General features: G+C 38.8%; 1 protein-coding gene across 1 annotated transcript in view; it reads right to left on the bottom strand.

Moving 5' to 3' along the window:
- igf2bp1 (insulin-like growth factor 2 mRNA binding protein 1) overlaps nucleotides 1-13989 on the bottom strand; it is a 72331-nt gene extending 58342 nt beyond the window's left edge. Inside the window, exons 1-2 of the mRNA XM_078424954.1 lie at nucleotides 13815-13989; nucleotides 12382-12442 (exon numbers count right to left, since the gene is read on the bottom strand). Of these exons, the coding sequence (XP_078281080.1) occupies nucleotides 12382-12442; nucleotides 13815-13989 (236 nt within the window). The remainder of the gene's footprint in view (nucleotides 1-12381; nucleotides 12443-13814) is intronic.
- Nucleotides 13990-14817: the final 828 nt, after the last annotated feature.

The following is a 14817-nucleotide window of genomic DNA, read 5'->3' as shown; positions in this document are numbered from 1 at the left end:
AGATCAGCCGTGAATGAATGGTGGTGTAGACTCGATGGACTGAAGTGCTTATTTCTGCTCCTATGACTTATGAACTTATAACTTCAGAATTTGTAAATGATGGGAGATTTAGTTACAGAAGAAGATTGCAAAAGAAATGCAGGTGCATGTTACAATAAGTGCTGCATGTGTGCTTAGCTGGCAAATAAGCCAATGTAGATAACTGCAAGGTGGTAGAGGTGAGGAGAAAGCTTTATGGAAACAAAATATTACATCAGAACACATTAGGAAATTAACCATATGATCGAAAGTCTGATTATAGAAGTTATTTTTAAGGGTTATCTTAAAGAGGAGTTGAGTTTGAGTTCAGTGTATTGTCACGTGTACCGAGGTACAGTGAAAAGCTTTTGTGCCCTAATTCTGCTCCTATCACTTATGAACAATGGCCAAATTCTACATCTTGATTCTCGAACCACCAAATTTGCCCTTAAAAACCAATGTTGCAAACTCAACATATAAACACTACATACAGTGCAAGCAGGCTCCCCAGATGGTACTGTGTGTAATGTCACCACATTCAACCGGGGATGGCCTCCAGAAGGAATATAGGAACCCTCCAAGGTACAATGCAACCTCGCTGTAGGGAACAAAGCAGTAACATTCCACAGTGCATTACAAGCATGGGTGAGGCAACCCAGAACAATATTGTTAGATGCAACATTAAATGTTGTCAGATGAACAAATCACAGTGCAATAAACATTGCAATCTAGATGAAATAAAATATTATCAATAGAATAATTGTACTTTTTAAATTAACAATCTTAAAACACTAAATTTTACCATCCAATCTGTCTAAGGAACTGATGAGCTACTATCAAATAATTCATACATTATACAGTTAGTGAATGAAGAAAATGTTGTGATATAGGGTTATGTTTATTATTGACACGTGTACTGAAGTTCAGTGGAAAACCTTTGTTTTTCATGCTGTCCAAAGAGATAAGATATACTCTACATAAATACAATCAAGTCATACTCAAGTACAATAGATAGAGCAAAGGGGAAGACACAGAGTGCAGAATATAGTTCTTAGCATTGCAGCGCATCAGTTCCAGAGACAAAGTCCAATGTCCTCAATGGGGTAGAGGTGAATCAGACAGTTCTTCAGACTCAACTAATCTAAACTAAAGTGACCACTAATAAAGCTGTGTAGTATTTCCATGACCTTTTGTCTCACACATCACATTGGAAAAGGCATGAGATAATGATTCTTGTTGTATTGTGTGTGTAAAAGCTGCAGCCACCATGACTGGAGGCCAGGCACCCACAGGTATCCAGGTGAAGCTTTCTAAATGACACAGGCCCACCACACACTTCATGACCTTCCATTGTGTAGCCTGCTTTACTCGTGAATTTAATGGAATAAAGTTGCGGTCTTTGCACAGTAACTTTTCAATTAAAACCCACCACAAATTGTTACACATCAATTTCAAACTAATCACCATTTTATTAACTTAATAAGTGTTAACAATGCTAGTTAGCCCCTCCAGTGCTAAAAACTAACAAACACGAGTAAAATGACACACCACCTCACCATCACTAATTTTTGGAGATTTTAACGAATCTTCAGTGTTTAATTATGTCAACTTTTTTCCCCACTCTCACACTTCATCAAATGTTTCTTGCCTTTTCTCTGCCTCCATTGTGCATTGGATTCTTCCCTGCCAACTGTTGCTTCCTTTCCCACTCCTACTTTGTTAATTTCACAATCATTCAACATGATTTGTTGAGGAAATGCTAAGTTGCTTGTCCCCATTCATACGGGCCCCAAAGCTTACAACACCAACGACCCAAGATTTCAGCAGGTTTGCTATGTAAAAAATTAACCGCCTACTGTATGGGGAAGATAAACTAACTGCAGTAATATACCACGCTTTTGTGCAAATTCCAGTCCATTGCAGTAACACTGCTGGAGAAAGTATTGCAGCAAAGTCAGAGGCAAAATGGCAGCAGAGATACAATAGGTAGAAAGTTTTTACATCAACTCAATCAAAATATCTACAAAATATCAAAAAGACACAAAAAGCTGGAGTATCAAAGATAGACACAAAAAGCTCAGCGGGTCAGACAGCATCTCTGGAGAAAAGGAATAGGTGATGTTTTGAGTTGAGTCCTTCTTCAGAAGTTACTCCAGCTTTTTGTATGTATCTTCAGTGTAAACCAGCATCTGCAGTTCCTTCCTACACATACAAACTACCAATACTGTTAACATCAAAGTACAACTTTGCCAGACAACTACATATCTAAATATGTTAGTAAACTGCTAACACAATTTCAACACAGATAATAAAGCAACAGCTACAAAATAACAGTGCAGAATTATTAAATACAATTTAGTGAAATCATTATAAAAGTCCCATCATTAGATAAAATATAGCAACATTATTTGCTACTTTATAACATTGTTAGTTATGATAAATAATTTTGATACAATATATTAAGTGATAAAAACAAATAGCAATGCTCAGGGATAAAAAGCAACATTGATGAAATATTGCAACATCTTTGGGTAGAAAACTGCATCAATTTAACAATTATATTTCAAACTTGAAACTATTGTACTTTGATCATATAAAACATAGTATGTATATATATATACATAACAATCTTGCGTTAATTTCCTTGTAAGATATATGTGTGTATATATCTTACAAGAAAATTAAAGCAAGATTGTTGGGCAACCACATTTGGCTATATCGGGAACCTATTTCATGTAGCTTTAGTAACAATAGCATGCACAATATTGCAACACTATTAAATCAACTATTGAAACAAGGATTAATACAATTGAGTAATATTATCAGGTACAATGAAATACAAACAAAAAATGCTATAAATACTCAGCAGGTCAGGCAGCATCTATGGAAAGAGAAACAGCTCAAATGTTTTAGGTTTTAGATTGTCAGAAATAACATGATTTCATATTTCCACGCATCTGTTTTAAATTTTTTAGTAATTGTTAGCATTAATATTTCAAGTGTTGGATTAAAGATAGCAATGATGACATACATAACTTCAACATGTTCAAAAATATAATGTGACAAGACTTTGAAGTGAATATAGCAAAGAAAGAATAGCAAATCTACTAGACACAATTTCACACTGTTGAATGTATTAATATTATATATGATGCCATAACTTTCATTGTTGACAACATTGCAAAACTATAATTTTGTATAACTGAACTGCAATTTGGAAAATATGCATGTTACAATAAAATTCATCAAATCAATAAAGACGTGTCCTTAGATGCAAACTAGCAACAATGATAAATATAAGGCAAGTGTTATTTATCATGTGACTGTATTCGATACTATGTTACAACGCTGTTAGATAGAATGAGCAACTGCACAAATTGTAACATAGCAACCTTGTAATATAAAGTAGAGCAACGTTGTTCCAACAATATATTGTGATCATTCGAAGATAGAATACTGTTAGAGATCATAAAGCAACACTTTCATGTATAACATTCACAACACTGTTGCTTACAAAATGGCAACACTATTAAATGGCAACATTGTTAGATACAATACATCTTTTTGATGCAATATTCCAACAGTAATTGATACAAAATAGGAAAACAAAGCCAGATTACACGATAAAAAACATTTTTGAAACAAAACAGTTGCATGATTATGTTATAGAATTATAGAATTACAACTTTGTAACAATTGCAATACAATTATATACAATGTAGTAACATTGTCAGAGAGAATATATCAACTATGTTAGATTCACTTACTAGGAATGCAAGTATACAACTAACAATATCACAAGATTGTTACATTTGATAATGCAACTTATAGATACTTGCACATTTTAAACAATGAATAATGTAAAATTGTAATACATTGTCTTGGTAAAGTAGCATAATTAGATAGAATGTAATAATCTTGTTTGACACAATGTGATAAAACTTTATATAATAAAGCAACAACTTTGTAACCCTGTTAGTTACAATATGACAAAACTGAGAGTTCCAATTTTGCAACACTAATGATTAATAATTAACAAGTTTAAGCAGCAGACAATAACACAAACATTAATACAATTGATTAAAAGTTGTTACACTGTTGAATATAAATTATGAAACTATTTGAGACAAATTACAACACTAGATAACCTATTGGAGTATTATCAGAAACAGTGTAATTGCAGATTTAGAAATAACTTGTAGAATAAGCAACATTTTAGTTAAAGTCTGCCATACTGTTTTTTTTAGAAAGTTGTAACATTGTCAGGCATAATGTTTTAATGCTGTTAAATGCAAAATATCTGTATTGTTCAAATATGCAGAACCATTATTACAAAATCTGCAATACTATTTCATCTTTCATTTCACTGCACATTTATGTGTATGTGACAAATAAACTTGACTTGACTTGACTTGAAATAAGATCAAACAACAAGATGACTGCATTGTTAACTATTTTTTAACAGCAGCAATTTTTTTGCAAAATAAAGCCCGCTTCATATGACAAACCCAACACTCATGAGAGCAAGTTGACCCTGGACATAATACTAGACAACTCGACTGCTAAATTACTGGGCAACAGTACCACAAGACACTCTGTATCAGAGACTCAACAAACTCACATGTACATGCATTTCAAATTTGAAACAATCAAGATGAAAACCAAGACATGAACATCACGGCTGTCACACCCATTATAAATTGATGGATGTATGCTTGTCTAAAATTATGATTTTTTTGATGTTATAGATTTGTTGTAGAGTAGAATGGTACAATTATTATCTTTTAGATTATAATTTTACCCTTGTGCTCTATAACAAATCCAATCCTCAATTTGGAATATTTCCTTAAAATCATTCCAATGTGTTGTCATTTCACTGTGGGTAAGAGTATAATCAAGATGCTGTGGTGGTGCTTAAGAATGGAACATTTGCCTCTTCTTTCCCCTGTTTGTTACCATCAATCTGGGTCAGGTACTGCATGAGTTCAATACAAACGACAATACATCACCACAATGCCTCTTCACAGGATACGGCTACTAACTTATTTTTTTTCATCAGAAGAAAGAGCAAAGCTCCCTCCTTCCCACCAATATCCAGAATCTCAGCTTCAGGAAGCAATTCTCCACAGTTTGCTGGTATCTAATGGTCTTTCTAATTACACTTCATCCCCACTGAAAAACTGTGTTAAGACTCTAACTTGAGTAACATTCTTTGTAATCCAAATATTTTTTAAGCCAATAAAACCAAGCTTGATTCAAATCGGGATCCAGCAGATGACTGGGGGAACCTATAGATATATTGTAGCATTTGTCTGCTCTTTGTGAGTATTCATGAGGGACTCTGAGGATAATGAAGGCATTTTAATAAATGAAACAGGAGAAAAAGAGAGGATTGTACAGTTGAAATGCGTATATTTCCAGCCACAGAAACTAGGAATATCCAACTCATTCTATACAATAAAATAAAACAAATCTTTCTATAGTTAGGTTACTGAGATCTGACAGAAAATAAAATCTAACAGCTTTAAAATGAACAAAACATGTAGAATACAACTCATTTTTGACCATAAAATAAATCAATTCTCTGTGTAGTTGGGTTTCTGAGATCTGATTTAGAAAATAAAATCCAACAGCTTTAAAATGAACAAACTAAGTGGTATCCAACCTATTCTATACAATACAATAAAACAGTTCTTTCTGCAGTTGGGTTTCTGAGACCTGATTTAGAAAATCAAGTCTAGCAACTTTAACATGAACAAAGTAAGTAGCCATCCTAGATTATTCTATCTATGGGATTTTCTTTATTGATACACAATATTCTTGTGTACATTAGATTTTTTTTAAACACCTACATTAAGAACATTTGTACAGTCCCAAGAATGTTTCAATGAAGAGCCAATGACTTGTGATTTGAATGCATTGAATTTTTAAAAAAAAATAATTTTATTATTTTACCTATTAGGAACATTGTTTTTTTTAAATGCTTCAGTAATGTCACCAGAACATCAGTATAACATGTTGATGGACAATGGATGTTTTAAGCTGTGTCTATATCTAATTAAACTGTAACAAAAGCACCTCACTGGAACATGAGAATTTGTACATTTTCGAATATGGATAGTGACTTGCTTGACTCCACCGAGCAGGTTGGTACTGGGGTGAAATAATACTGGGATCAGGGACATTTCTGAGACTGGACTAGACGAGATCAACTTGTGGTACTACTGTAACTTCTACCAGTTTGAATGTTGGTTGGGTTTATGCAGTGCATTGGTAGTAATTAATTGCTTTAAAATGTCATTCAAATTTTAGCTTTAAATACACTGCATCGGCTTTTAAGTCAAGAAAATGCCAACCTGGGTGGTAAAATGGACAGTATTTCAGAACATGACTCCTCAAATAATATGTAGGATCCCATGTATTCATTTAAAAGTAAATTGCCTTTGTTACACAGTGATTAGTGAACTGAACTCAATCTATTATATTAACTTAACTGTGTCTGAAGAAGGGTCCCAAACTAAAATCTTACATATCCCTGTTCTCTAAAGATGCTGCCTGACCCGCTGAGTTTCTCCAGCACTTTGTGTCTTTTTTATATATTAATTTAAGTGTTGTATTGGGACAATCAGACTTTCTCCCCTGCATATTCTTTTCAGTGTTGCAAAAAAAAAGTTCAGAGCCATACATCCACCTCTACAGTGTTCTTGTGATCTCAAGTCTTAAAGGGATTGCTGGCTGACTGAAACCAATCCCTTTAACTAGAACTAATTCAGCCCAGGAACAAACACAGGCATGTATTTGAAGAGTTTAGTGAGCGGCAAGGAATGTCCATCCCATTGGTAAACACCCAAACCTCTGTGAGGATCATGAAGCCACAAGATGAACAAACCATTCAGCTCACCTCCACTCTCTATCTGCACTGATTATCTTCACATTTTCTCTCCCCAATTAGCTCTGCGATGTTTCAAAAGAGCCCCCAGCAAGTTCTATGTAAACTCGGGTTACCTTGCACTTGTTGTGACTGGTTTTCTAAATAAACCCTGCCATTAATTTTGCCGAATTTAGGCTGGAATTGCCCTGAAAAGAGAGGAATTGTGTCAAAACCGAACTGGGTCTGTAGTAAGCCTACGTTCCCTCAGCAAGCTAGCTACCTGGCCCTCTTCAATTATCAATGCATTTTCAACATTGGTATAAAAACCTCTCCTGCTTTCTCTCCTTCCTCTGCTTCGCCCAACCCCCCACCAAAGTAGCAGAACACTCAAATGACTTGACAAAATGTCTTCCGCTGCCCAACCCCCTATCCCCTCACCTCCTTTTACAACAGTTCAAAGGGTATTCATTCCGAACAGTCAGCACACTGACCTCTGCTAATGTTTTTTTGGCTCTCATAAGGACAAAACAAAACTTGCATCTTTCTCGTGGCAATTGTGCAGCCTGGAGAATTTAACCAAAGCCACCAGCTTTTCCCCCCTCCCCAGAACCCCCACCTGAATGATTCACCGCCTCAATTAGACTTGATGACATTCCTCTGACACCACCTCTTGACCCCGCTTGCACCATGAGCATATAGATTAGGAATGCTCTACTTATTCAACTTAAAAGGCTTGAGGGTGAGGGGGTTGCATTTGGAGAGAAACTCCAAATTACAATGTGGATGGCGGGCGGGGGAGGCAGGGTGGTAAAAGACACACACGTAGAGAACAAAAAAGAGGAAAACTGCAAAGATCTCCAGATTCATTATATTTCACTCTTTCAGGGATGCGTAACGTTATTAATTTTCTGCAGGTTTTGAGTGAAAGAGAGAGGAGATTTCTGCTGCACAGCTCTGGAATCCATTTAGCAGAGTAGGGTATGTGCTTCCAGTCTGGGTCAAAGGTCATGCTTTGCTCAATAATGACCTATGCAGAAAAGGGAAGAGGCTTCTTGCCACCATTTTGTGCCGCAAGTTAGCAGATTTTGCTTCAGATTGTAGGTCTTGCTTAATTCCCTTCTCGTCTGAATGGTGGCATATCTCACCAAAATCAGTCAAATAATCATTCCCACCTCCTTGCCAAACAAAAATAGAACAAGTTTGCATCTCATTGCTCAAAATACCTATGGAAGACACACTCCATTCATAAAGTCAGAAACTACTACAGCTTGTTAAACTTGCTTCCTAGTGACAAGCAACTCTTCCCACTGTGCATGGAATGCACAAAATATCCTAATACCATAAAATGACTTGAAAAAGAAGGTTTCCGCAAGAATTCCTAAAAGTGTGACAGATTTTTTTTTCTCTCTGATTACTTTTAATAGTCTGTGGACATACACAGCCCCAACGTTACAAAGTGATGGATTAGATGATTTAAAAAAGCACATTGTTATTTTTGAGATTGGTGATTTACATCAATGCTTCCCCTCCCCAACATTCCCATAAGGTTCTCATTCCTAGTTCAATTATCCATTGATACCGGGTTTAGTGAGGTCTCTTCCTCTCCTCCTCCCCCCTCCTTCTCCCCCCTCCAAATAAAAATCATTTAACCCATGCAATCGTTGGCAGTAAATTCACCCCAGGGGAACTCTACAGCTAAATTCCACCCTCTTTTAGAAACTATCCAAACACTCATCCTTCCAGCTAGAGATCCTGGTTACCAGTTGTAAGTGAGAATCCTAATCATTTTTTTTTTCTTTTCATGAAGGCAGAAATTGAGGCCATTTGTGCAGGCAACCCCTCCCCCCAGCACAATCCACCCCTCCCCCCCTCGCCAATACCCTGTCTGAGATCAGCTAACTCAGCATAGACCACGAGTGGAATCTGGAACCTTTCTGATCTACTTTTTAATGAATTAAGATGTGTTTCTTTTTTTAAAACGACATCTTTGCAGAATGATCGTGGTTTGAAAATCTGCGTAATGTTAATTTCTCTTTCTCTTTGTGCTAATTGTCGGCTAATCATCTTGAAACCTTAAAAAACTATTTTTATTCAGTTGTCTTAATCATAATTCAAAATGCCACATCAACCATACAGTCAGAAACAACAACAACCTCCACCATAAAATGGAAGGACCAATTTCTTATATTTTCATCTACAAAATCCATAAAATAATTTCCTCTCTTGATACCATTTCCCGGACATGTTCCTTCAAAGGCTGCCTTTCAAAACTAGAACAAAAATTCCTTCGTAACAATTTGCTTTAAGCATTCCAACAATGACAAGCATTTGAGGATCTACTATCTGTATCAACTGCGCATTACTTAAGATATTTCTGTTATTTCTCCCTCATCAAGGATACCAGCCTATTTTTGCCACTTAGACCAAATTTAGCTAGATTTCTACCAGCTATATTGTCAACTAAAAAGCTTTTAAAATAATTTTAGCAAACATGTTTTCAGGTTGAATCCATCGAGCATTTATTTAAAAAATTACTTGAAGTTTTTAATTCCTCATGTCTCAATTCCATATTTTACTCATTTCTATTATTCATTTTTTCAGGAAAAGCTAGCTTCCGGTAAATGGGCATGTTAGATTAAAGAGAAACACAGATCATGGGGTGAACGGGATTGGGGGGGGCGGGGGTGGGGGGTGGTGAGCAGATTAATGTTTCACACAACCCTCGACATTAACTCATCACATCCCTTGCCAGAGCTGCTGGAATTCCTGGATATTTCCGGAATTTTGTGAAGTGTGTGATGTTGCATTTTGGACAACGGCTTCATCTTGAACTTTAATTCTCTTTACAGAAGCTAAACGGTCTTATGGTTACTTCTGATAATTCAGTCTATATTTAAAATTCCCAGCATTTTAAGCTTCATGACCTTGACATGTCCTTTCAAAAATGACCAATTATTCAAGCATTTTGTGACCAGTATTTGAATTATATTTGAACGGTAAAGGAGATTTGATTTATATTACTATCAGAATTAAGTCGTTGATATTTATCTATTTGAAGGTGCTAGATATGTCAAAGATAGCTAATCATTGTTTTAACATTTTTAATCCATTGAACATTTTATTTGCCCTGTTGTAAAATAATGGCATTGTTACACATCTCATTTACTTAACGAAACTGTCGTAAATTCAACTCAACCTAAAAGTGTTTTTAAGTCACATTATGTACAAATAGTTCACTGCGGCCAAATTAAATCATTCTGTCTAATTTCCAATCAAAAATGAGATTGTTAAGTATCTAAAACATAACTTCAGCTTGATTAATGCCAAAATTTGGCTCTCGTTAGGTTAGAAAACAATTTCAGCTATATTTGATAACATAAAGCTATTGATCAGATAGAGAAATAGAGTAACGGTGATAGACAATGCTGAGCTTCCTTTCAAAAACATTTTTATGAGCTACAAGATGACATTAGCTTTTTTTAAAAGACATGGACAAACATAAATTTACTAAACTTTCTTACATGTTGTATAATGAGGATTTGACCAACGTTCTGCATCAGTAAAGAAAATAGTTGGATGAATGATCACAGAGCCTAGGAGGATATCATTTTTATTTCAACTTTTACATCGACCAAGATGGATCTATTTCCAACTTCTCGGTGTTTTCAAAATATTGCTGAATTAAAACACAATTCCAACCCCACGAGTAACTTTCCTGCACTGGCAGAATTTTAGATCTTTGTGATTTCAGAGTAAAATATCTGTTCAAATTTTCTAAATGCTGTTTTAAAAAAAATGAAGAACAGAAGTGGTGTATCGAGATTTTAAACGCAAAACGGTTTCATTTGATATATGGAAACATACTAAAATGTCGTAAACAAAAAAGAGTGCCAAAGAACTGGAAAGCAAGAAATACTGTTTTTATCTATAACTTAGTCATCAAAAATAAAAACATTCTGTTTGTGGTTTGCCTTATTGACTTAGTGTTTATTTATTATTCTGAGACTGATCGCTAAGGACAGCCATCCACAAGAAAGATGGCGAATTACGTTTAAATTGATGATCACACGTTTTTCATTCATCTCTGTGAATATGGCAATTAATTTTCACTTTGCTGCGCCGAGTATTTTAAGCTAGTTTTCAAAACTTTCAAATTCTAGTTAAAACTTTATTGTAAATGCCTCGCAAATAAACAAGGATACGTTTTAAGGTTTAGAGACGTGAAAGCTTTGTGCTTTGCAATTGATATTAGTTACAAAACACAAATCAATCTAGTTAAAACACCAAGCTAATCGTGGAGATCAGTGACTTGCTTTCTCCACTCCAACAAATGCAATAGATAATCACATGAACTGAATTGATATTTTTTAAAGAGTATTGTTCTGAAACTAGCGTTTGAACTTGTTTTTTATTGGCATTTCCAGGTCGACATTTTTCGACACTTTACCACAGGCAAGATCTAGTTTACTAGATTATCGATAAATGCTATTTTTTTTAAATGACAGACACACACTGCATAGTTTAAGGTGAGAGCAAGCATTAATTGTAACACCTCTATCATCAACTCGGCCAAAACTCCAAAGTGACGCTTTAGGAAGTTAAAAGTTTAGAATGCACATTGTTTCTGGCTGAGAGTTAAATGAAACTTCGTTCATGATATCGAGGACATCGCTCTTTGAAAGGACGGTGCAAAGGGGGGGGGGGGGGGGGAGAGCTCTAATGAGTTCGTTAAAACGACTTCACACAAAGCAAGGTGGGGTGGGGGGAGGAAATGGCAACGCATTCGCGAAGTACTATTGCGGAGAGGAATGTTTATTCCATGGCTTGTTCCATGATGGGCAGAGGGGGCTGTGAACGCTGATGGTGTTTTAAAGAGTTCTCCCAACTCATTTCCACCACCGTTTAGCGCCACAGCGTTCCCGTAATCTGGATTTGCGTCAAATGGGGGTTGAAACCCAGGCAGCGTTTTAATGTTTAGAGCGTGTTGTGTTCGGGCGCTTTGCACGTAGAAGGGTCACGTACCCGCCCTTTCCCCCCACGATCAACTCATGAACTTTTTTGGGGGGGGGGGGGGGGGGGGAAGCATTGAAACCAGACAGAGAACTTTAAACCCAACAACAACAAAAAAACACACGCACAAAAAAACACCAGAAATATTTCCTCAGGACCAGCTCTGTTTCCCCTCACGGTTCCACCACTCGCCTTTATCCCAAATGATCATTGTTACAATATGGCATATTGAGGAAACAATTAATTTAAAATATAAATCACTCTGCGGTGAAGCGTCCGCGAACATGCGTTGAAATAACCTCCACGACTTTGAAAGTCTTCTGGGGAGTTTAAAATAGAATAAAACGCAAGCTGATGCGCACACACACACACACACACACAGACACACACGCATTAGCAGTCAACTATCATAAACAAATCACCAAATCAGTACGTACAACTCTTCAAAACATCTCCGGCTAAAGTAAACAAATAGACGCTACCTCTGTCTCTTTGGCACCGAATGCTCCACCTCAATGTGTTTCCCGTGAAGTTCTACTTTACCTGTAAGTAAATTATCTGTTTTATTATATTTAATTCAATGAAATTATGTACCCTCGCCTTCAACCCTGCACCCACACTGTGTGTGCTGGTGTGTGTGTGTGTGTGTGTGGGGGGGGGGGGGGTTAAACGGTGGGGAGAAATGGGGGAGAGTGGAGCGTTGTTGTTTTGGTTTTGTCCCATTGTGTTTATTAAGATTGTGTGCGAGCGGAGGATGTTTTCCAAATCATTGCGTTTCATTTTTTAGACACGGGATTGAGGAAGGGCAGCTCCCGGGAAGTTTACTGAACGACTCCACAGTCGCGATGATCGCAATCACACATCTCACACGGATGTAAACATGTGTCATATGTGGTCGTTGCATGTTTTTTTTTGTAAAATGGTTTGAATGGTTGATGTGTGGAAATGTGCACACGTGCGACGCGTTAGCATGTTCACAACTGGCATGGGCGTCCTGCCTCTGTTCACTCAGTCGCCCATCGTTGGCCCAGTGTTGGATTTCAAGATTCATACCGGGAGGTGGAGAGGAGGAGGAGGAGAGGGGGGAAGGAGGAAGGAGGAGGGGGGGGAGGAGGAGGAGGAGGGGGGAAGGTGGCGGTTCCAGGCCCGCGTGTTGAGGCGAATGGAGCAGCCTTGGTTGATAGTTCCCATCCACTGTCCAACGGCTTGAACGGGACCAAGATACATGGGGGGGGGGGGGGGCTTTGAAACTGCGGACGTGGTGTATATAATAGCGGAGCCTGCAAACGATGGCGCACCGTCAGCGGAGGGGAAGTCCCAAATCCGGCCATTCTTCCCAAGAGACGGCAAGCAGAACGCAAAGGCGGGCACGGCCCGCCACACGGGCTGGGACCCGACCCTCCCTCCATCTCCCCCCCCTCCATCTCCCCCCCCTCCATCTCCCCCCCCCCCCCCTCCATCTCCCCCCCCCCCCTCTCCCCACCACCACCCCGCTCAACCGCCATCTCCACCCAAAAGTGCCGATTGGGAAATTGATCGCGTCTTTGATGCTCCAAACGCCGCGTGTGTTGAGTGGGATTCACTAAGAACCTGCAGCCTTCTAGAAATGCAAAGCGTCACCACTCTCCCCTCGCGAATAGAGAAGGAGGGGGAGGAGGGGGGGGGGGTAAGACATTGAGTGTGGATCTTTATATTAATTACATATCCATACAAAATCATTATCACGCGCTTTGGAGGCGGCAGCACCATGAACGAGTTTGTCAGAAAGCTACAAGCCATTGCAACTGTATTGGAGCCTCCCTTCGTCTGAACGCAGCGCTCAGAGCTCGGCCATTTCGGGCGACCGAGAGCTCAGCAATCTCAAGTAGACATTCAACTCTTCCTTCCACGATCGATATTGGTTGAAATCGCTTACCGGATAAGGTGTCGATCGCTTTCATAGCCCAGTTCTCGTCCGGACAATCTACGAAGGCATAGCCGGTTTTGAGCAAGAATTGGCCAGTGAAAGGAATCTTCCATTCCTTGAAGATACTTTCTAACTCCGGCACGGTGACACTTTCGCTTAGGTTCCCGATGTAAAGCTTGTTCATTCTGATTTCCCCCCCCCCCCTTCTTCAGTGTTTTTGTTTAAAAGGGAGGCGTTAAAACAATTTTTTTTTCCTTCGCAAAACAGCACCTTCAATAACGACCCCTCCGCCGAAAGGAAACCACCAATAATAATAATGCAAATTAACGATGTCAAAAAGATCTCGGTTTGTTGCGGAGGGGAGGGAGGGGGGGAAATAAAAGACCGGAAAAAAAAAGTGTTAGCCGGAACTCCGGACTTGTGGAATGGTATGGCGGGCTGTGGTAATCTCTCGTCTCCCCTCCACTCACCACCCCCACCCCCCACCCACCCTCCCCTCCTCCCCTCCCCTCCCTCCCACCCTCCCCAAGCCCGTGGAGTCCGCCTGAAATGTCACAGGACGTTGGTGGAAGCGCCGCCTCCAAATAAAATCAACCTTAAAAAATGACTCAAATATTTGCCAGCGAGATCCACGTGGTTTTACGCGGCCGGCCCCTCACGTGTAAGTATCGCGTCAATTTCACACACACTTACACTCACACACTTACACACTCACACACACACACACCCCTCTCTCAGCCCCCTGTTTTACCACGTGCTCCCCCCCCCCCCACACACATCTCGACACCAGCACTTTGTGTCCCAGGTCCCCCCCCCTCCCCACGTAACGAGATGTTTATCAACAACAGTCCCTCCTTTTTTTTTGAATGAAAAAGTCTTGAATGGCGGCGCCGTTGACTTATTAGATATTTTTTTTATCAATGGGTTATGGCGATCCGGCGCCAACCATCCTCCCCCCCTCCCCCCCCCCCCCCCCCGGTCAGGTGGCCGTCCCCAGCGGCGAGGTCGGGAG

This window comes from Rhinoraja longicauda, chromosome 29 (genome assembly GCF_053455715.1).
Source record: "Rhinoraja longicauda isolate Sanriku21f chromosome 29, sRhiLon1.1, whole genome shotgun sequence".
Lineage (NCBI taxonomy): Eukaryota > Metazoa > Chordata > Chondrichthyes > Rajiformes > Arhynchobatidae > Rhinoraja > Rhinoraja longicauda.
The sequence above is the reverse complement of the archived record's forward strand: the minus strand, read 5'-3'. Positions and strand labels throughout refer to the sequence as shown.